Source organism: Giraffa tippelskirchi, chromosome 10, assembly GCF_054371585.1.
Source record: "Giraffa tippelskirchi isolate mGirTip1 chromosome 10, T2T-mGirTip1v1.2.pri, whole genome shotgun sequence".
Classification (NCBI taxonomy): Eukaryota; Metazoa; Chordata; class Mammalia; order Artiodactyla; family Giraffidae; genus Giraffa; species Giraffa tippelskirchi.
The window spans coordinates 79,275,376-79,299,598 of record NC_137284.1 but is presented as its reverse complement, the minus strand read 5'-3'; the positions used below and the strand labels follow the sequence as shown (position 1 = coordinate 79,299,598).

Here is a 24,223-nt window from a genome sequence, read left to right as displayed (position 1 = left end):
CGTGACGCGTTTTCAAATCTTCAACCGCCGCTGGCCGCTTGTTTTTGCTTTTCCTCTTCCTTCTCCGCGCCCTGGGGTCGAAATTGGCCCCGGAAACCAAGCCGGCAGGCGCGGCTTCTCTACTGCGTGGGTGTGGTGGCCCGCGGAAGGGGAGAGGCGACCGGCAGGTCGACAGGCCTCGAGGAAGCCGAGTTTCCGAGGCGGCCCGGGGCAACACCCTCTCCGGACCCAGCATGTAGGTGCCAGGCGGCTGCCATGAATTCCAGAGCCATGAAGATCCACAGCAAAGGACATTTTCAGGGTAGGAAGCCCCTCCTCCGTTTTCAGTCCCTTTAATCTTTTCCTCCCCTCCTGGTTCCATTGTTGATTCTAAAGAGTTCTCGCCCTGGGTCTCTCTGCTGCTTTTCTGCCTGACACGTGCGTCCTGCTCTGTGGCCTGAAGGAAGGCACGGTTCGGGGAGCAGAGGGATCCCGCCCCTGGCGCTCTCCCCGCTCCAGCCTCGGCCCCAAATTCCTCGTCGTACGGTCGCTTATAAAACGAGAAGACAATGTGCGGGCCCGGGAACCCGCCGGGGCTCTCTCACAGATGCTGCGACCCTTGGAGGCTGCAGATCGAGCCTCGGTTTAAAAGCAGATGTCTTCGGGGCTTTTCGCTTCCTGATTAAATTGTGGATTTTTGGTCTTAAAGTGTTTCTTCTTAATATATAGTGTGTGTGTCTGTTTATGTACAGTGTGTATGCGTGGTCTCCTACTATAAACAGATTTGAGTTCTTTTAATTTTTAAGCAGCTGTTCGTATCTCAGATCTGTTTTCAAAGGAAAGAATGAAATGAATGGTGATTTGGTTCCTCAAGTGGACCATTTAGTTTTTTTTAATATACACTGACTCTACATGAAACTTAACCTTGAGCAGTCAGGAACCTTTGCGGACTAGGTCAGTACCATTTTGAGTGTTCAACAGAATGCCAGAAGCTCAGTAAGTATTTGTTGAGTAAATACTCCACGGAGTTTACATCCTATGAAAACTTTGAAATTGGTTTTATATAGTTCCATGCCTTAATGCATAAAACAGGATTAAATGCATGAATATTTCCTGCAGATCAGCTCCTATGAACAATAAACGTTTTGTGACATACAGTATCTGTTTAAAGACTATTTTGCCATTATCCTAAGTGACACTACAGAGGAAATATATTAAAATGTTAATGCTGAATTAGTAGGATTATATTTTTCCCTCTGTGATATGACTATTACATAAATTATTTTTTAAACAGTAAAAATTTTCTGTCTGCATAAAGCATGATCTAATTCTGAATTTTTTTAACAGGTGGAATCCAAGTTAAAAATGAAAAAAACCGACCATGTGTGAAATCTCTGAAAACTGATAACAAACCAGAAAAATCCAAATATAAACCACTCTGGGGTAAAGTATTTTACATTGACTTACCTTCTGTCACCATATCTGAAAAACTGCAAAAGGACATTAAGGATCTTGGAGGGGTAAGTCACATCCATGCACTTTGACCAAAAAGAAAAACTTTCTAACTTCTAATCATTTAAAATTTTCCTTTTGGATAAAAAGGTATAACCATATAGCACCAGGGGCTTCCCTGATGACTCAAACGATAAAGAATCTGCCTGCAATGCAGGAGACCCATGTTCGATCCCTGGGTAGGGGAGATCCTCTGGAGAAGGAAATGGCTACCCACTCCAGTATTCTTGCCTGGAGAATCCCATGGCCAGAGGACCCTGGAGGGCTATACAGTCGAGGGTCACAAAGAATTGGACACAACTGAGCAACTAACACTTTCACTGTTAACCAAGCTTAAATTTTTTATCATCTGTTTATCATTAATGCAAAATCATGTAACTTCAGAAACCTGACAGAACTTTCAGATTTCTGTCTGGTGTAAAGTTCACAGTGTGAGAAATGAGACACCCTTGCCCTGGAGGAACTGCTGATTGCCTTTTCATTATAATGTTGGGATGTCCTTCAGATGGTAGGAACTCTTTGATTGTGATTATTAGGAAGCTAAATATAAATAAGATGGTATTTACAGAACAAGGAAAACCTGTTTAAACCACAAAGAGTTAAAATTTCTTTTGACTGAAGTCAAACAGAATGAATGTCACTAAGGTACCACTTTTGGATTATGAATAGGGAAAATGTGCTTCTTTCCTACGTTATACATTTGAGTATTAGAAAATTTGGATAAAATTACAAGATTTTTTTAGGATTAAGGGTAATACTGGATAAATTTTGGCAAGGTTAAGATTTTATTAATTTCCTGATTCTTCCTGTTTCAGAGACTTCTGCTGTACTTTGAGTTTGTCATGGTTAGCATTTTTTAATAATATGAGTAAATCCTGCCATAATGAGAATAAAAATTTGCGGAACATGTAAGAGGTTTTTTGGAATTGTTTACAGATATTTTACTTAATCTGTCTTTGAAAAGCTATTCTACTGTTTTGCTATTTTCTTAAACTAAAACATTGTCACACACTTGTCATAGTAGTAGCATGTTATCATAATAACCATATGACTGCATTCCTAAAGGTTATGTTTTGTAACCTAGCACCTTTGAATAAAGGATCCTTTCATTTTAAACATTAAGTACTCAAGTGTCCAGAGAAGTTAAGTGACTGGCTCAGGGTAGAATCAGCCTAATTTCCAGATTCACATGCTGTTGCACCATTCTATTCCTCTAGAATCCATGGCTACAATGGAAAAACTCATTAACCCTGCTGATGTGAATCAGTATTTTAGATTTGAGTTTTTAGCAGTGGAGCCCTTCAAACAAAATCATGTTCAGAAGTCCAATTTGTATAAAGCCACTGAAAAAGGAACTGCTCTAGCTAAAAGAGCAGTGTAGAAGCTCTCATCCCAATAGCAGTTGCTGAGACACTTGAAAGAACCAAATTTTGAATTAACTTATACATTAGATAATAGTTGAGAGTTGGTTTTATCAAATTTTAATCCTAAAATGGTTTGAAGTAGGCCAATGAAATGAAAAGTGTATTTCCCCAGAGCTGTGGATTTTGAACTGAATTTGATTCTTTAATTTCTCTTAAAAACTTTTTAATCAAATTCTGATCTCCCCAACACTACCTTTCCAATAATTCATTGATGTCATGATTTCTGTCCCTAGTACAGTACTGTTTCTATCACTGAAAAAGACTGTTAAGATCTCAAATATGAACTATAAAGGAACTTTGACCTCCATACACTTAAGTTTTAAGATTCAACTCTAAGAAATATTTTGTTACATAGATATTCCTTGAAAGGATTATGCTTACTATTAATTTTTATAATTACTTAAATCCTTTATCCATTTGTAATTTATCCTGCCTCAGGCTAACAGTGTTGTCTGTTTTTAAATGGTCTATGCATTTTTTTCTCTCATCTTAATGAAAACATATAGTTCAGTCACTCAGTCGTGTCCGATTCTTTGCGACAGGCTTCCCTGTCCATCACCAACTCCTGGAGCTTGCTTAGACTTATGTCCATTGAGTCAGTGAAAACATCTAAATAGACTTTATATTTGGAGAGTACACTTCTGAAAATTAAACCACTGAGAGCACATCAGGAAAGTCTGACATAGTGGGAAAATATCTTTAATAGTGGAAAGGAAGACTGCTGTTGCAAAACCAACCATGTGAAGGCCCATGTCTAAACAGTGTGGGCTAAAATAAGAGAGTTGGGAAAGAAAAGAGATATAGGATCAGATACCTTACCATATCATGGACTTGAGGATAAAGTTACTTGTTTTTGATGTTCAGTGTAACCTTTGAGTCATCAGAAAATAAATTTTGAGTTTACTCTTTTCAAGACCTAGATTCAACAATAGAATAAAGACTGATAAAACTAAGTTAATGGTACAGGACACAGTATTAAGTATTTTGGTAGATTCAAAAATGAATCTGATATCTAGTCCACCTGCAATTTCTAATCAAGTAGAGATGGCGTTGTTATAATTAATTGTTATATAACAGAATGTTAAAAGGGAAAGATTATTTCCAACTAAGGAACCTTGGAGGCCATTGTAAGGACACAATTTGAACTCAGCTTTGAAGAATGATTATGATTTGGGCATATGGAAATTCACTCAGAAATTATTCCACCAGTGTTTCCCATATGCTAGCACTATTTAAGATGCTAGGGATGCAAAAATCGGATGTAGTCTAATCCTCTAGGAATTCTCAGCCTATAGGAACATCAGACAGCTAAATAAATAAATTACAGTATAGCATTGTCAGTGCTTTATCAGAAATTATGTAGAAATTGCCATTAGAATACAGAAATGGAAATCGTTAACTCTGCCTTTTACGATTTATAGCAATGATAAAGTTTGAGCTGAATCTTGAAAGCCTAGTAGGAATATACCAGGTAGAATGAACAAACTAAATAGAAGAAAGAGCATACATAAAATATATGTATGTGTGGTTTGAGCAGCTGTTAATAATAGAGTATGACTTGATCTTGGGATTTAGATGGGGGATATGGCAAGAAACAATGTTACATTGGGACCAGACTATGAAAGATACTTTGTTCACTACTAAAGAGTTACAAGAGGTATAGGAAATGGAAAACCAAAGTAAGTATGGGTACTAGGATAATGACAGACATACAGACCAAAGAAGAGAGAAACCAGAAATCCTCTCATATAGTCACCTGATTTTCATCAAGGCTGCCAAGACCATTCAGTGGGGAAAGGATAATCTTTTCAACAAATGCTGCTAGGAAAACTGAATATCAACATGCAGAAGAATAAAGTTGTACCCTTACTGTACATTATATGATGCCTTTAATTAAAAATGGATCAAGATCTAAAACATAAGAGCTAAAACCCATAGGGGAAAGTATTGGGGAAAATTTCATGATATTAGATTTGGCATTGATTCCTTGACTATATACCAATAACACAGACAACAAATGAAAAGAATAGATAAATTCGACTTAATAAAAATGAGGTTTTGTGCATCAGAGGACTACTATCAAGAGAGTAAAAAAGACAGGTCACATAATGAGAGAGAAAAATTTTGCAATTTTTTTCTGTTTGCAATATCTGTTGATGGATTAATATCCAAACTATAAAGAATCCTACAACTCAACAAAAATCAACCCAGTTAAAAAACGAGCCAAGGACTTGAGTATACCTTTCTCCAAAGAAGATATATATAAATGGCCAATAAGCACAAGAAAAGATGTGCCACATCACTATGAGGGAAATGCAAATCAAGACCCCAGTAAGACAGACATAGAAAGCCAACTTAAAATTAAACAGCAAGTTCCTACTGTATAGCACAGGGAACTATATTCAATATTTTGTAATATACTATACTAGAAAAGAATATGAAAAAGAATATATATATGAATGTGTAGCAGATCACTTTGCTGTACACCACACACTAACACAACATTGTAAATTAACTATATGTCAGTCAAAAGAAGCAGTATGTTACCACCTCACATCCATTAGGACAGCCACAATCAACATAGGTGTCAGTGAGGATGTAGAGAAACTGGAACCCTTGTGCACTGTTGGTGAGATTGTAAAATGGTGCAACTGCTATGGAAAACATAATGTTGTTTCCTCAAAAAAATAAAGGAATTATCATGATCAAGCAATTCCACTTCAGGGTATATACTCAAAACTACTGAAACCATCTTGAAGAGATAATTTATATACCTATGTCCAGAACAGCATTACTCACAGTAACCAAAAGGTAGAAAAAAACCCCAGATAAGCAGATGAATGGATAAATGTGGTTTATACGTAACAGTTCAGTCGCTTAGTCGTGTCCAACTCTGCGACCCCATGGACTGCAGCATGCCTGGCTTCCCTGTTCATCACCAGCTCCTGGAGCTTACTCAAACTCATGTCCATCAACTCAGTGATGCCATCCAACCATCTCATCCTCTGTCGCCCCCTTCTCCTCCTGCCTTCAGTCTTTCCCCGCATCAGGGTCTTTTCCAATGAGTCAGTTCTTCCCATCAGGTGGCCAAAATATTACTTCAGCATCAGTCCTTCCAATGAATATTCAAGACTGATTTCCTTTACGATGGACTGGTTTCATCTCCTTGCTGTCCAAAGGACTCTCAAGAGTCTTCTCCAAACCACAGTTCAAAAGTATCAATTCTTTGGTGCTCAGCTTTCTTTGTAGTCCACCTCTCACATCCATATATGACTACTGGAAAAACCATAGCCTTGACTAGATGGACCTTTGTTGGCAAAGTAATGTCTCTGCTTTTTAATGTGCTGTCTAGGTCATAGCTTTTCTTCCAAGGAGCAAGCGTCTTTTAATATCACGGCTGCAGTCACCATCTGCAGTTATTTTGGAGCCCCAAAAAATAAAGTCTGTCACTGTTTCCATTGTTTTCCCATCTATTGGCCATGAAGTGGTGGGACCAGATGCCATGATCTTAGTTTTCTGAATGCTGGATTTTAAGCTGATTTTTTCACTCTACTCTTTCACTTTCAACAAGAGGCTCTTTAGTTCTTCGCTTTCTGTCTTAAGAGTGGTGTCATCTGCATGTCTGAGGTTATTGATATTTCTCCCAGCAATCTTGATTCCAGCTTCTGCTTCATCCAGGCTAGCATTTCCCATGATGTACTCTGGATATAAGTTAAATAAGCAGGGTGACAATATACAGCCTTGACGTACTCCTTTCTCAATTTGGAACCAGTCTGTTGTTCCATGTCCAGTTCTAACTGTTGCTTCTTGACCTGCATACAGATTTCTCAGGAGGCACTTCAGGTGGTCTGGTATTCCCATCTCTTGGTGAATTTTCCAGTTTGTTGTGATCCACACAGTCAAAGGCTTTGGCATAGTCAATAAAGCAGAAATAGATGTTTTTCTGGAACTCTCTTGTTTTTTCGATAATCCAGTGAATGTTGGCACTTTGATCTCTGGTTCCTCTGCCTTTTCTAAATCCACCTTGAACGTATGGAAGTTCTCCGTTCACGTACTGTTGAAGGCTAGCTTGGAGAATTTTGAGCATTACTTTGCTAGCATGTGAGATGAGTGCAATTGTGCAGTAGTTTCAACATTCTTTGGCATTGCCTTTCTTTGGGATTAGAATGAAAACTGACCTTTTCCAGTCCTGTGGCCACTGCTGAGTTTTCCAAATTTGCTGGCATATTGAGTACAGCACTTTCACAGCATCATCTTTTAGGATTTGGAATAGCTCAACTGGATTTCCATCACCTCCAATAGCTTTGTTGGTAGTGATGCTTCCTAAGGCCCACTTGACTTCGCATTCCAGGATGTCTGGCTCTAGGTGAGTGATGACACCATTGTGGTTGGAATATTATTCAACTTTGAGAAGGATTGGAATTCTGTTCCATGCTACATCATGGGCGAACCTTGAAAACACTTATATGAAATAAATCGGACCCAAAAAGATAACTACAGGATTCCACTTACGTGAACTACCTAGAATTGTCAAGAGACTTCCTTGATGGCTCAGCAGTAAATCCACCTGCAATGCAGGAGATATGGGTTTGATCCCTGGGTGGGGGAGATCCCTTGGAGAAGGAAATGGCAACCCACTCCAGTATTCTTGCCTGGGAAATCCCATGGACAGAGAAGTCTGCTGGACTACAGTCCATGGGGTCATAAAAGAGTTGGACACAACTTAGTGACTAAAGAATGACAGAGTTGTCAGATTCACAGAAGTAGGAAGTAGAGATTAAAAGAGATAAAAAGACTGGTGAGAGGGGGAAATGGGAGTTACTGTTTAATAGGTACAGTTTCAGCTTATAATGATGATCAAGTTCTAGAAATGGATAGTTCAGTTCAGTAGCTCAGTTGTGTGACCAACTCTTTGCAACCCCATGGACTGCAGCATACCAGGCTTCCCTGTCCATCACCAACTCCCTGAGTTTACTCAAATTCATGTTCATCGAGTCAGTAATGCCATCCAACCATCTCATCCTCTGTCATCCCCTTCTCCCGCCTTCAATCTTTCCCAGCATCAGGGTCTTTTCCAGTGAGTCAGTTCTTCCCATCAGGTGGCCAAAGTTTCAGCTTCAGCATCAGTCCTTCCAATGAATATTCAGGACTAATTTCCCTTAGGATGGACTGGTTGGATCTCCTTCCAACACCACAGTTCAAAAGCATCAATTCTTTGGCACTCAGCTTTCTTTATAGTCAGCAACTTACATCCATAGATGACTACTGGAAAAACCATAGCTTTGACTGGATGGACCTTTGTTGGCAAAGTAATGTTTCTGCTTTTTAATATGCTGTCTAGGTTGGTCATAGCTTTTCGTCCAAGGAGCAAGAGTCCTTTAATTTCATGGCTGCAGTCACCATCTGCAGTGATTTTGGAGCCCCCAAAAATAAAGTCTGTCACTATTTCCATTGTTTCCCCATCTATTGGCCTTGAAGTGAAGGACTGGATGCCGTGATCTTAATTGATAATGGGATGGTTATTAAAACTTTGTGAATGCACTCAGTGCCACTCGATTGTACACTCAAAAATGGTTTAAATGGTAAATGTTACATATTTTATCACAGTTTTTTGTTGTTTTTTTTAAACGTAGGAGATTGGGCTTCTCTGAAAAACTGGGACTTCTGTTAGTGCTAGGGTCCACATATTTATGAAAATTTTTTTAAAAAAGATTATTTGATATGTAATTGTTCATTTGCATTCTTCATGACCCTTGTAGGCAGCATTTGACTTTGTAATCCTTGGAATATATGCTGCTAAGTCACTTCAGTCGTGTCCGACTCTGTGCAACCCCATAGACAGCAGCCCACCAGGCTCCGCCGTCCCTGGGATTCTCCAGGCAAGAACACTGGAGTGGGTTGCCATTTCCTTCTCCAATGCGTGAAAGTGAAAAGTGAAAGTGAAGTCGCTTAGTCCTGTCCGACTCTTTGCGACCCCATGGACTGCAGCCTACTAGGCTCCTCTGTCCATGGGATTTTCCAGGCAAGAGTACTGGAGTGTAATAAATGTACTTTATTTACTGGTGATGAAAATGTTATTCAGAAAAAGAAGTAGTGATTTGCATTTAACCAAGGCAGCTGCTGGTCTTAGCAACAAATTCTGTGTAATGCTTAGATGAAATTAAGTCATTATTACATACTTTATTTCATTTTTATTATCCTCATTTATGTTGTGAGATGCTGTAGAAATTAAAATTAAAATATTTTTAGCTTCATTTATGCAAATAGTCAATGATTAATAGTATTTTTCTACTTAATTTTCCTACCTTTGAATGGGAGTGATTTTCAGCATTGACTTTGGTATATGTGTTTATAAATTCAGGTGGTGGTTTTCCAACTAGGGAAATTCTGTTCAAAATAGTCATAGACTCTTAAGGGTAAAGGTTTCCTACCTTTTAATAGTTTGTCTTATGGAAAGATATTAGAACTTTATGAGTGTGAATTGTTCTGTCCATTACTGTAGCCATTAGCCACATTGGCTACTGAAATTTAAGGTAACTAAAATTAACCAGGTTAAAATTCATTTGCTCAATCACATTACATTTCAAGTACTCCATAGGCACATGTGGCAATGGCTACCATACTGAACAATGGTGATAAGAACACTTCCATCATTACAATGCATTCTACTGGACAGTACTGCTTTAGAGCGTCGACTGGAATCAGAATACCTGTGTTCACACAACATTGTAAATCAGCTGTACGTCAATTTAAAAAAATTTTTCTAATTAAGGTTAAGAAAAAAATATCTTTATTCAAGTTCCTTTATGACTGGCGTAACCTCAGGTAGGTGACTTGACTTCTCTTCTGTTTTCTTCCCCAGTACCATGGGTTATGTACATTGAACTAATTATGATATATAAACTACATGCTATTCTTGTGTTATTAGAACTCTCATTGTACTTTCTCAGAACTCAAGGCTCAGAATAACACAGTATAGAAATTTAGAAAATACTGAAAATGTTTCAGATTGACATTTCCTATTGTGCCTAGCATATGAAACAGTTAATGGTTTATATGAATTCCTTAAAAATACTTTGTTTTCCTTTAGCGAGTTGAAGAATTTCTCAGCAAAGATATCAGTTATCTTATTTCAAATAAAAAGGAAGCTAAATTTGCACAAACCTTGGGACGAATCTCTCCTATACCAAGTCCAGAATCTGCGAATACTGCGGAAACCACATCACCTCATCCCAGCCATGATGGAAGTTCATTTAAGTCTCCAGATACAGTAAGTCTCTTAAATATACTTTGAGACTCTCTGAAAGGCTGTGAATGAGTGAGTGAAAGTTGCTCAGTCGTGTCCAACTCTTTGCGTCCATGGAATTCTCCAGCCCAGAATACTAGAGTGGGTAGCCTTTCCCTTCTCCAGGGGATCTTCCCAACCCAGGGATCAAACCCAGGTCTCCTACATTGCAGGCAGACTCTTTACCAGCTGAGCACAAGGGAAGCCCAAGAATACTGGAGTGGGTAGCCTATCCCTTCTCCATCAGATCTTTCCTACCCAGGAATCGAACCAGGGTCCATAGCATTGCAGGTGGATTCTTTACCAATTGAGCTATGAGGGAAAGCCCCTGAAAGTCTATAGGATGTTATAATTAAGAGTGGGCTGACAGCAGAGTTGATCTAAGTAGAATAATATCTACATTAAATGTATCTACATTAAGCATATCTACATTAAATGTGGCTTTCCAGTTGTCAGTAAGGCTGCTGTTGTATATAGAATGGTGATTTTTTTTCTGCATTATTTTTTTCTCCATAATAATACTTGTATAGTCCTACTCCAGGGGGCTTCCCAGGTGGTGCAGTGGTAAAGAATCTGCCAGCCAATGCAGGAGACACAGGTTCAAGCCCTGGGTTGGGAAGATCCCCTAGAGGAGGAAATGGCAACCTACTCCAGTATTCTTACCTGGAAAATTCCATGGACAGAGGAGCCTGGCGGACTACATACAATACATGGCGTGGCAACGAGTTGGACATTACTGAGTGACTGAGCACAATCATACTCTGATTCCTAAAATACGCCCTTGTATTTAGTGATGACTTATATTTAGAGTAATTTACAACTAAAAGATGACAGTGGCCATTTTTTAAAGGAGGAATAGACACCTTTTGTTTGTTTCAGAGCATGGTAAGTAAACAGTAGCCCAGGGGCCAAATCCAGCCTGCTGCCTGTTTTTTTTACAGCGTGTGAGCTAAGCACGGAGTTTACATTTTCAAATGGTTGTGGGGGGCGGTGGGGGCATTCAAAAAGAATACTTTGTGACAGGTGGCAGTTATATGAAATTCAAGTTTCATTGTTCATAAATAAAGTTTTATTGGAATACAGACATACCCGTTCATATAGGTATTGACTGATTGCTTTACTGCTATAAAGGTAGAGTGGGATAGTTGCAACAGAGACTATATGGCCTGCAGAGCCATATGAACGTGTACTCTCTGGCCCTTTAAAGAAAAAGTTTGCCAACCCCTGGTCTAGATTTACTGACATCACTTCACTTCAGTTCAGTCGCTCAGTCGTGTCCGACTCTTTGTGACCCCATGGACTGCAGCACTCCAGGCTTCCCTGCCCATCACCAACTCCCAGAGCTTGCTCAAACTCATGTCTGTCCACTCGGTGATGTCATCCAACCATCTCATCCTCGTCGTCCCCTTTTCCTCCTGCCTTCAGTCACATTACTACCACTCAGTTGCCAGTAAGTTGTAAGATACAGTGAAGGGGTAAATTAAATTGATTTATTTGGTTATAATTGGAAAAATACTGTTTATCTCATTTTTAAATTGAAATTAGTTAAATAATTTTAAATATCATCCCCTTACCTCATGTAGCCATTTGGGAATCAGGGAAACCTGGAGTCAGGGAAGAACAGGTAAGAGAAATGAGTTACATAAGAGAAATCACTTGGGAGACAAATATATATAAGGAAAAAAAGAAGAAGAGACCTAGGAAGCCTCATACATTCTTTAAGTTCATGCTTTTTTTGAGGAACAAGGTTGTACAACAGTGACTAGTTCCAAATTAGTTGCTGCTAATAGCATTTCAACTAATTTTCCTGTTTTACTTAAAACTGAAACTGTGTAAAAACCAGTATATCTGTTCTACTCATATTGTTAGCTCTTCAGTTAAACAGGAAATTAAAAATGTAAGCTTACTGTTTAATTACAGGCAGAATTGCAAATCAGTCTATTTTATTTTTCATTTTGAATAACATTTACTACAGAACTGACCTTGGATCTCATTCAGCTGAGTTCGGTTGCTCTACTTAAAAAAGAGGAAACAAATTTTTCATCAATAATCTTACTGCAAACAAAGACCCTAAGGAGATCAGTTTTTACCATATATTTATTATATTGATGGTTATTAAGACTTGTGTAAATAAAATGTATTTTAAAGCTCATGTTTATATTAAAATTCACTTTTAAATTTTATCTACTTGCTTTGCTCATTTTTGTCTTTTTAAAATTTTTTTCAGTGAGGCACTATGTATAACTATGTTTGGTTCTTCTTGGTCTTTCTATAGGTGTGTTTGAGCAGAGGAAAATTATTAGTTGAAAAAGCTATCAAGGACCATGTAAGTAGGGATTTTAAAAATTCACAAGTGTATATTCTGTTACTAGAAACTGAAGTGTAAAATAAAGATGTTCCTGAAATCTATTCCTCATTTTTAATAGAAAAAGCCTAAATATCAGCATGTGTCTCGTTTTATAAAGAACAGAATCTGCTTTTCATGAAGAAACACCTCCATCTTATGGCCTTTTAAAGTATTACTGGACACTTCTGAGGCTTGTGGCATTCTGTGATTTAAAACAAAATAATTTCTTGAAACTATTAACTGTAAGGCTACAGGGTACATTAATTGTCAAGAATATCAGAGTATATTAATCAGGAATGATTTTAGAAATTCCAGAAGGAAAAACTGATATCCTCATGGTTATTGTAACTGTGTAGGGTCTGTTCTGAATAACCATAAGTGATATTAAACTTCAAATAATATTTTTAATTTAGCTCATTTAAAATAGTAATTTCCTAGAAAATCTATCAAACTTTTTTTTTTTTTTAAACAGGATTTTATTCCTTCAAACAGTATATTATCAAATGCCTTATCGTGGGGAGTAAAAATTCTTCATATTGATGGTAAGGATTTTATTACTGTTTTTGATAGTATTTGCTATAAGTGTCTATCCGTCTCTTGCTTCCTAATTTTAGATAGTGAGAATTTTAATAGCAAGAAATACCTGTAACATTAATTTTTTCATCTAAATTTAGTACAATTTTAAGAAAGTAGCAGTGTTTAACTCCAAAGGTAAAAATGCTAATCTTAAATACTTCTTTCTTTTAAAAAAGACATTAGATACTACATTGAACAAAGGAAAAAAGAATTGTGTTTACTCAAGAAATCAAGCACTTCTGTAAGAGATGTGGTATGTTATTTTCCTTAATTTTTAAACTAATTAGAGAAAATGATTAAGCTTGGTTTTTAGTTATGTATCTATAAACTTTTTTGCCAAGTGGAAAATATTACCGCCAGAATATCCTAGGAGTAATCATGTATACTATAGGCATGATTCTGTTATCTGAATAAATTATTGCATATCACTTTAGGATTTACTCATACAGTGAAAGTTGTTTCTTCTTTGATGGCTACTGGAGCCAAGAGAACAGATATTTTTGTTCATTCTTAAGGAAAACACCGTGACTGACATATTGCATGAGACGCTCCTAATGTGTATAATATACTCCTTTCAGGAACACAAATAAGGAGGCTTACTTACCAAGTTCTCTAACTTCTGTCATATAGTATGACTGTCTGGCCTAACCTCAAAATATTTGTTGAACAAGTGTGTTGGGCATTCACGTCTGTTGGACCTAATGCTCTGCACCTTCAGTTTCTTCCCTTTTTACTAGCTTCGTCAACAAAGCCTCTGTGTAGAGTCATGCCTTCATGATCCTTTAAAACAAGCCTCTTCTGTCCTTTAAAACAAATACAATAAAACCTCCCTTGACCTCACATCCCTACCTACTATTTAATCATCCAGACATGTGACATTTTCACTTTTCAACCTGTGAGGTACAAAACTACTGACCAATTTCGCATTTCAGGTATGCTCTTTTTAAAAACCAGTCATATTGGTTCTCTCAGCTACTGTTCATTTCCTCCTTGAACTTATTTTCATCTGGAACTTCTCTCATCCCTTTGCATTCTCATAGTTCTCATATCTCAGAGCATTCTTTTGTGGTCTGGTTTTTCTTCAGTCAATCATTAAATGAATCTAAATGCTAAATAAATTTTATAGAAGAATGTATATAAAGACATGAAGCCATATGTAGGATGGCATGTTTGGGAAATTTTCTGTAGTATAATACAACCTGATCTTAAGAGTTTGGAACATTACTGAGAAACAACTACTAGAAGAGGAACCTGGTTGGACAGGTATTTTGGAAGGATCCTGTGGTAGCCAATTAACGATATTTCCTTGCAAGACTGATCATTTTATTCTCATAGTTCTACCTTTTCCAAAATGCAGTAGAGTTGGAAATCATACAGTGTGTAGCCTTTTCAGATTGGCTTCTTCACTTAGTAATAGGCATTTCAAGTTCCTCCATATTGTTTTCTTACATAATAGCTCATTTCCTTTTGTTGCTGAATATTCCACTGTCTGGATGTGCCACAGTTTACCCATTTACCTTCTGAAAGACATCTTGGTTGCTTCCAAGTTTGGCTGCCTGTGGCACCTTTACAGCTGCAGTTTAATAACTAGGGCCCACTCTCATGTCAAAACTGGGGGAAAAAAGAAAGAGGAAATAATATGGGGATTCCCTTTGTATTCTTCAGAGAGCAGAAGCCTCTTTCCTGGCTCTTTGTAGCCAAAAAGATGAGGTTTGTATAGGAGTTAGAGCCACTGACTCTTCTATTGCTGCCAATCTCAGGACTAGAAGTCCATTCTTCAAGAAGCATTGCAAGAGAAAAGAGGGTAGGAGAATAGGAAATATATCCCCTATCCCCTTAAAGATAGTTTTGACTTCCTTCTGCAGTACACCTACTTCTGTTTACTTTTAGTCCTCAAGTAGTAGTTCATTGAATTTTGTCCAGTTTTTATTGTCATCACTCCATATGGGGAGTGACCATATAGAATATATTCCATCTTGACTAGAATTAACAGGCTAATAAATTTTTTAGTAATTCTTTGATGAGTTTATCACAAAGGTTTTGGTGAATAAGGGCATAAAAATAATTAACATGACTGTTTCTAGATTATTCTGTTAACCATGCTTTTTCTTTATTGATTTCTTTCTGTGAAGATAAAAACAATTATAGCTAAAATGGAAGGTATGTGTTGGGTGTGCTGTAAAAGCTTGTGTTACTAAGTTCCATACCAGTGGTTAAGATCTTTAATTCTTGAATGATCTTTGTTTCCTTTCATTTCTTTGGTTGAATTGATTTTAAAAAGCAGCTTTTTCTCATTTTTTCCCCTCATGAAACTATAGTAATCAGCCTTCCTTTATATATATAGTTCTTTTTCTATATGGTTTTTTAATTTTGAGGATATTGAACAGTTGCAGTACCTGTTTTCACTGTACTTTCAAGCCCAGTGTTTTCACTATATATCTATATTCCTCCCCCCAGGGGAAAAGAGTAGGTGTTGGCACTCAGAAAACAAAAAGTAAGTATTTTGATTTTCTTAAGTGTGCATGTTTTGCTAGAAAATAGAACAAACATAAAAAGTCTACTAAAAAATCATGTAACCAACTCTTTAAATGACTTATTCAGTGGTTCATAGCCTTTTCCCCTATGGCTGCCTGGTGAAGCCTATGGGCTTTTGTTAGAATAATGTTTTTATACATTTTTTTATTCATTATATTACTAAGAAAATAAATTATATTGAAATTCAGCTATCAGAATATTTTTCAGTATAAAATAGTTATATACTTGTTTTTATTACACATTAAAAAGTTCTACCAGAGATTATAATTGCTACTATAATTTGGTTTTAAAATGATGAGTGTAAATGATGCTTTGAAATATTTGTAGTAACTAATATGATATGGAAATGTTTCAACTGGTATCAAAATTAGAAGCATTGCTAATACTACTGTGGTCCTCTTGGTTATGTACAGAATTGGAGGAATGTGGAATTTCAGTTGGAGACTAGTGAACATGAAATTCAAATTTACCTGTTTTTAGCTCAAAATTCGGAGAAGGCAATGGCACCCCACTCCAGTACTCTTGCCTGGAAAATCCCATGGACGGAGGAGCCTGGTAGGCTACAGTCCATGGGGTTGCTAAGAGTCGGACACGACTGAGCGACTTCACTTTCACTTTTCCCTTTCATGCACTGGAGAAGGAAATGGCAACCCACTCCAGTATTCTTGCCTGGAGAATCCCAGGGATGGTGGAGCCTGGTGAGCTGCTGTCTATGGGGTCGCACAGAGTCGGACACGACTGAAGCGACTTAGCAGCAGCAGCAGCAGCTCAAGATTCTCCTGAATTCTACTTATAGATCCTTTAGGGGAGCCATTCAGTTTAAGAATTTGAGAATATAGACAGAGCGTTTGTTATTTTGGAAATGGATTTATAATTATAAGATACCTTACCTGAAGCTGAAAATTTCAAACTGAAATGAAATGGGTAATGGATATATAGTTGGATTATTTTAGCCCGAGAAGTTTTGTTAAAAAATAAAAAAATTCTGGATTTGTAAGTACCTAATATCATACTTTATATATTCCCAAGCAGGTAGACTCAAAAAGCCTTTTTTAAAGGTGGAAGATATGAGCCAGTAAGTATCCTGACTTCAATCTGTATGATTTAAAAGGAGAAAATATTTTATTAAAGGAGAAAATCTGATTAAGCTATTTCCACTAATACTCTTAGGTCCCTTTATGTTAGATTTACATGATACTAATATGCATGTGGCACAGTTTCAAAAAGTAGCATTAGGGTAGCAATGGAGCAGACAGAGAGAACAGACCTATGGACATGGTGGGAGGAGAGGAAGGAGAAAGGGAGATGTATGGAGAGAGTAACAGGAATTTACAATACCATATGTAAAACAGATAGCCAATGGGAATTTGCTGTATGCCTCAGGGAACTCAAATGGGCTCTGCGACAGGCTGAAGGGTGGGGCTGGGAGGGAGGGGACATGGGTGTACCTGTGGCTGATTCTACCTAATGAGGCACCTAGTGTAGTCAGATAGAGACAAAGTAGAATAGAATGGTGCTTGTCAGGGGATGGTGGAGAAGGGAGAATGAATAGTTACTTATTTTGTTATATATGGATACAAAGTTTCAGTTTTGAAAGATGAAGAAAGCTCTAGATATGAACAGGTGTTCAGAATCAGAAAACATTGTGAATATACTTAATACAACTGAATTGTGTTCTTAAGAATAGTAAATAGTTAAAGATAGTAAATTTTAACTGATTTCTATTTTTGTTTCAGACTTCAGATGAATTATATGATTTTAAAATATAAGACTTAAAGCATGTTTTCTTTCATCATAAAGATTCTCATGTGTTTGTTTTTTTACTCTTTTAGGCTTTATAGGCCATTTTATCTTCAGCTGACCAATATGCCTTTTATAAACTATTCTATTCAGAAGCCCTCCAGCCCATTTGATGTAGAGAAGCCATCTAGCACCCAAAAGCAAACTCAAGTTAAACTAAGGTTGGTTTTACCTTCAAGCAGTTTTTTATCTTTTTAATAAATACTTTAAATAATTCATTTAATACTGTGGGGGGGGTGTGTGTGAGTGAGTGATCACTATTAAGGTTTCTCCTTTGGATATTTTTAATCCCCTTTGCTAGATTTGAAGTCTGAATTTTTTTCATTGTGTCACATTTAGACACTTTAGATTGGGGTTCGAGAGGAGAAGCTAAAAAATATTTGCAAATAATTAAAATATGTTGTTTCTCTTCAGTGATGAGATAATTCTCCTGAATAATCATTAAATTCTCATTTTGCTTAATTTCTTAAAAAGAAAGATGGTTAGAAGCATTTGTTTATATAAATCTCTGCAGATTATAGCAGATGCTGTTTAATAGTCTAGGACTGTAACTTTTTTTTAAGTATTCCCTGTGTTCAGCAGTTAATCTTTTACCATGTGTTTCTATCAGGATCCAAACAGATGGTGATAAATGTGGTGGAATTCCAGTTCAATTCCAGTTAAAAGAGAAGAAAAAAAAGGGATATTGTGAATGTTGCTTGCAGAAATATGAAGATCTTGACATTGTAAATATGATTTTGTATTCAGGGGGTTGATGTTTCTAAAACTATGAATAATATTTGCTGTATAAATTTTAGCTTATTCTTTTGATTGTGGTTTGCAGCTTCATAATTAGTAAGTAGCATATACTTCTTTTTGATAGAATTATCTTAAATTTTAAGAACCCCAAGTGGGGAAATATATATTGAAAAGGCATTTTTATCCAGTCAGCAAATATTTATTGAGTGGTTACTGTGTACCAACCACTGCTCTGAGTGACCAATTCCTGACCCTCGTGAAGATTACATTCTGTGGAAGGAGAGGAAAGAGAGGTAACCATAGGATAAATAGTGAGGTATATATAGAGAACATTAGATCAGTGCTATAAGAAAGCAGGAATGAAGATGCTGCTCTTTATTTAGAGTAGACAAGGAAATCCTAATTGATAAGGTGATATTTGAGTAGAGAACTGTGTGACTTTGAGGGGACAGACTTGCGAATATTGAAATAAGCAATGCAGAAGTGGTAAATTAAACTGATAGGATCAAAGAACAGACGTTGGTGGACTAAACATTGATAGTAGAAGTGATCAGACATGGTGAGATTGTGGATATAATTTAAAGGTGGGGCCAAGAAGGCTTGCTAATTGATTGGATGTTGGGAGAGAGAGGAGATGATGGGCCATGGGTGAAGTGCAGTATTTCAGGCCTTAGCAATTTAAAAATGGGCAAGATATCTACTAATGGGAGGATGAGAAGAAAGTGGAGACTTTTTTTTGCAATAGCAGAAAGAGAATAGTTGAAAATATATGTGGGATGAAGAGAAGATGGGAAAAATTACAGTTAGTAAACTGATAAAAAAAAAAGAGCAAAAGAGCTTTGGATCCAGGCTAGCCCAGGTTTGAGTCCTGGCTTCCTGCCTGTGTGAACTTAGACAATACCTGGCACTGTGCTTATTAAATATTAGCTGTTATTGTTTGAATATTAATTTTTAAAGTAATAGGTCTGTTTTGGTACTTGGTTTTGGTAGAAGATAGTGGGAAAGTTGAGAAAAAGTACTTGAAAATATCTGATTCATAAACTACCTCTGTCTTCAGACTCTAAATTGAAGTTTGTTTTATAACAGAAGTTTGTGTCACATTTTTGTGTTCAGTTTATATAATAAAGGAGGAAAATAGTTTAAAATTATTTTTAGTCAGAAGCTGAACTTTCTCAAAAATAATTCCTCTAAGTTTTATCTCAATACACTGAACTTGTTGACTTGGTTCTTGACCACCCTTAAAATGAAGAAGAGCTTCTCGGCACTCTCACCTAACTTACTACTTGGTGGTAATTACATAAGGATAAAATAATGTAGTAAAGAGAAGTCTTTTCAAAAATATTAGCATACTCTAAATGCTCAATATTTCTGTTTTCCTTCAGCTTTATGTCATTTTCTGATCTAACTCCCTCATTTTCAGTTCCCTTGAAACCACAAATTCATTAGTACTTGATTCTTCTCATTGAAAAATGGAAGACTGAAAACCAAAGTAGTTTTAGTGGTTTCTGAGAAGATAAGTTTTATTCTACATATTTTAAGTTCTGATAAAGGATATTTCTTTGGAGTAGTTATTAGAAACTTAATTTTAAGGGCATGAAAATATTAGAAAACCTGAACAAAAAAGTATGTATTGCTTTTAAAACATAATTATTATATACTTTTTTGTTTTAGCATCTTCTGAGTGAGCAACACAGAAACTTTGCACAGAGTAATCACTATCAAGTTGTTGATGACATTGTATCTAAGTTAGTTTTTGACTTTGTGGAATGCGAAAGGGACACGCCTAAAAAGAAAAGGTAATTTATCAACCTAAGTTTTAAGAGTATCAGACTATTAAACTAAAAAGAAATCCAAAGTTTTCTCTTCTTAGAAGGATTATAATTTCAGGATATAAATATGGTTATGAACTGATTACTTCCACCACCAAAAGTGCTTACTCTAGATTACTTTTAAGGCTCTCTTCTTAACATTATAGTCGAAAAGAGGAGTTGGCAAAAAATATAAAGAATTATATAGTTAATATTTTAGGATTTGTGAACCACAAGATGTCTATTGCAGCTACTCAGCTTTGCCACTGTACAATGAAAGCAGCCACAGACAGTAAGTAAGTAAATGGGTGTGGTTCTATTGCAATAAAACTTTATTTAAAAAATAGATGGCAGACTAGCTAGATTTGGCCCCTCATCTAGACCATCTCCTTGGACTCAAAAAACTAGAACTTTTTGTTATTCTTAAGGAGTTATAAGAAATTTTTCCACTTTACTTCTGTTAAGTCTTCTTTATACTTTCACTAGATATTTCTGCCCTGCTTGCTGATAAAAGCTGTGTCAGTACCTTTAATAAATATTAAGTGTGAATACAGTGCTGTTCAATATACAGTAACTGTACATTGACAGACTAAGCCTCATTAAGATTATACCAATAAATCTAAAATTTTAAAAAATGCTTTCATGTGGATATAACGTAGAATTGGTAATAATGCAATAGGTTGTTTAGTCCTCGTATCTGTTTTTAGACCAGTCATAAAGGCATAAAGACTACAAAATGTGATACCAAGCTACAGCTTCTGAAAACTAACTAGAAAGCTTTTTAGCTATATCTAGGTAGAACAGTTCCTAAACACTGTAACATTCTGTAATATTCAGAATGATTGCTCATGACTGATTTAATAGAATATTTGGTGAGGAAGCATATCTTCAACTATTAAAACATATATAGACTATGGTAAGAATGTGGGATTTCCTAAAAACTCATTCTGCAGCAAAATTCTACACTAGTACTTATACATAAACTGATTATTCCTTAATCAGTTATCTTATTACCTGCACAATTTTTATCTCTACAGGCAAGTCACCTAAACATCTCTGGACTTTCAAAGGAGAGAGTGGTGTTGGACTAGTGTTTTTACATTTTATATCCTCCATTTGTTCAAGAGGAGTCTTAAGTGAAAGTGTCAAGAAAATAAGTAGAAAAGAAACCATTCTGGTTTTGAAGGGGCAGTTGGAATTCTGTATTTCTCTTCATTATCTATGACATGTATAACATAAAACATAATTAGTGAGCTGTTGTAACCACATGGCTCAGTGGTAAAGAATCCACCTGCCAATGCAGGAGACGTGGGTTCAAGCCCTGGATTGGGAACATTCCCTGGAGGAGGAAATGGCAACCCACTCCAGTATTCTTGCCTAGGAAATCCCATGAACAGAAGAGCCTGGCAGATTACAGTCCGTGGGTTCACAAAGAGGATATGACTTAGCGACTGAGCACACACAATACAAAATAGCATCTCAGGAATATTAAGAGGCTCTATGAAGAAGAGAGTTTCAGGTCAAATATGTGTATGGAACTTAAGTTGTCATGTTTAGAAGTATGTTACAAGGTTTCTGGTTCATTATAATATAGAATTGATTATATTTAAATATAAACAAAGTAAATCAAAGCATAGAAGTTAAGAAATTTTTCAAGATAATAAAAAAATTAGGAGCAGACCAAATCCCTTCACCATCATCTTTCTTTGATTTATATGGTCAAAGCAGTTTTAAATACCAAGTTCAAGATACTGCTTGCCTGTGGCAGAAAGTGGAAGAATGTGGATAAGGAGTGGCACACTAGAGTTTTCAGCTGTATCTGTAAAGTTTCATTACTTCAAAAACATCTGAAGCAAATTTGGCTAAAGTTTAAGAGTTCTATATTTTTGTAATGTTTTCTAAGTTAAATAAGTTTCGTAAACAGGTTTAAAAGATACTCAAGGAGTTTTGATAGCAATTATTTTAATTTTTTTCTCTTTTTTCCTTTGAAGAATAAAATACAGTGTTGGATCCCTTTCTCCTATTATTGCAAATGTTGTGAAAAGGTCTGAAACTAAAGAAGAGCTGGAATTGCTGCATAATTCTCAGAAAGACTCCAGGGAAAACGTACATGTGATGGAGCAGGGTTTCCTATATAAAGAACGTGTTCAGGAACCTGAACAAAAGTCTGTGTCTACTTCAGAACATACCCTCCACCATTCTAGTGAACTGAGAGAACTTGATAAAACATCTCATAAATGTTCCATGTTAAATCCAGCTGAAAATGACAAAAAACAAAATTTTACACCTCTGCCTCCATGTAAAAATAAACAAGAATGCATTCTTGATGTTTCTGAACACAAATTAATTTTAAATGAAAGTGACTTAGAAGTAAAGATAGATCACTGTCCATGTAGGCCACAGACATCTATAAAGGTTTCTAATTTCAATACAGATGATAGTGCATCTCAACGAAAACAAAAGTCAGATTCTGTGCTTTTTCCAGCAAAGGATCTGAAGGAAAAGGACCTTTATTCGGTATTTCATGATTCTGATCTGTTAGCAGTAAACAGTTCACAGGAGCACCTGACAATTTGGGCAGCAATTCCATCCCAAAGCCCCCCTGAGGAACCCAACACATGTGACATCAAGAGTATGGACAGTTTGCCTTCTGGTAAAATCTGTCGGAAAGTAAAAATACCATTAAGAAGAAATAAAAAAGAAAACCTGGAACCAAATGTGGAGTTAGATAAGAAAAGAACTGAATTTCTTACTACCCAAGAAGAAAACAGAATTTGTAGCTCACCAGTACAATCTCTACTGGACTTATTTCAGACTAGTGAAGAAAAATCAGAATTTTTGGGTTTCACAAGCTATACTGAAAATAATAATATATGTGATGTTTTAGATATTTGGGAAGAGGAAAATTCAAATCTGTTAATGTTTTTCTCTTCCCCTTCAACTTCTACATTTACTGGCTTTTAGATTTTTTAAAAAAATGCCTTTCAGAAGCAATGAAGATCATATTCTTGAAATTTTTATAAATATGTATAAAAATTCTTAGTTTGGGGAATGGGGGTTTGCCAGTTTTGTTTACAGAACCAAATGTAAATATTAACAATAAAGGTGATTTTGCCTTTTTCTCCAGAATTGCATACCTATTTTAGAAAAATTATGGAATCAACTTGTGACTCTTGACATACTGTGTTCATAATTGTTTTCTAAGAATTATGAGTAGTGAATTTGCTTTATGTCAGTGAAAACTAATTTCAAGTGAAATTTTGAGAATATGAAAATTTAGCATTATAAATTAGGTATACTAGTTGTACGTATTGTCTATTAAAATAGATTTTCTTAATATTGCTTTTAAAAACCTAATTTTCATACAAAACACAAAAAATGTTTTGTGGTGTCTTCAGTTCTAGAAATCATTGTTACCAGAAACATTGACACTTGAAGGTGAACTTGATGGACCATACTGGGGTGCTGGCACTGAGGAGTTATTTGTAGCTCATTAGAAGCTATGAGGAAAAAAACCTAACCAGGCTAGCTTATGAAATGAAATAATTTTTCTTACCTTTGGAAATACTTTTCTTCCAAAATTAATTCTTTCATCCCTAATTTGAGGGACTTTCCTGGTGGTCCAGTGGCTGAGACTCCACGCACCAATGCAGGGGGCCTGGGTTCCATCCCTGGTCAGGGAACTAGATCCCACATGCTGCAACTAGGGACCCCAAATGCCACAACTAAGACCTAGCACAAATATTTTATAGAAAATACTAGTTCTTAAAAAATCCCTAATTTGGTATCAAGAAATGAGAAAAGGGTTGACAATGAATTGTAGATAAGTTTCAAAACATGAAGACTGCCTTTGATCACTAGGCAATTCAATACTTTAGAGAAAATTCAAATATAAGGAAAATTTCAACACTTATCAGTAGACAGTTAATAAAAATTGGTAAACACGATAGAAAATTCTATTTGCTAAGTATGAGAGTTTTCACAGTGACATTTTCAGTAGTGAACTCACATAACAATGGACAAATCAGTACAGTTGCTCACTCATATCTGACTGCAACCCCATGAAACCACAGTACGCCAGGCCTCCCTGTCCATCACCAACTCCTGAGTACACTCAAACCCATGTCCATTGAGTCGGTGATGCCATCCAACCATCTCATCCTCTATCGTCCCCTTCTTCTCCTGCCCTCAATCTTTTCCAGCATCAGGGTCTTTTCCA

General features: G+C 36.4%; 2 protein-coding genes across 8 annotated transcripts in view; one reads left to right on the top strand and one right to left on the bottom strand.

The window, feature by feature from the left end:
• The first annotated feature begins 6 nt into the window (after positions 1-6).
• Positions 7-23,130, top strand: DBF4 (DBF4-CDC7 kinase regulatory subunit). 5 transcript variants are annotated; one of them, XM_081536473.1, is made up of 12 exons: positions 7-301; positions 1,327-1,499; positions 10,006-10,185; positions 12,476-12,526; positions 13,020-13,089; positions 13,300-13,376; positions 15,581-15,617; positions 16,691-16,733; positions 17,491-17,619; positions 18,069-18,183; positions 19,868-19,992; positions 21,996-23,130. In XM_081536473.1, the coding sequence occupies exons 1-12, from the start codon at positions 256-258 to the stop codon at positions 22,966-22,968; spliced, it is 2,019 nt and encodes a 672-aa protein (XP_081392599.1). In that variant the 5' UTR covers positions 7-255; the 3' UTR covers positions 22,969-23,130. The 5 variants fall into 5 exon arrangements, with proteins under 5 accessions (XP_081392599.1, XP_081392598.1, XP_081392603.1 ...); XM_081536472.1 differs by having other exon boundaries at positions 16,688-16,733; XM_081536477.1 differs by lacking the exon at positions 19,868-19,992.
• Positions 11,775-24,223, bottom strand: part of LOC145524386 (RUN domain-containing protein 3B-like) — an 81,649-nt gene continuing 69,200 nt past the window's right edge. For 2 of the 3 annotated variants that reach the window (XM_081536505.1, XM_081536503.1), the window contains one exon: positions 22,499-23,707. The gene's annotated coding sequence lies outside the window, so the exon portion shown is untranslated. Of the gene's footprint in view, positions 11,805-22,498; positions 23,708-24,223 lie in introns of those variants that run through there. The other variant, XM_081536504.1, reaches the window with a different exon arrangement.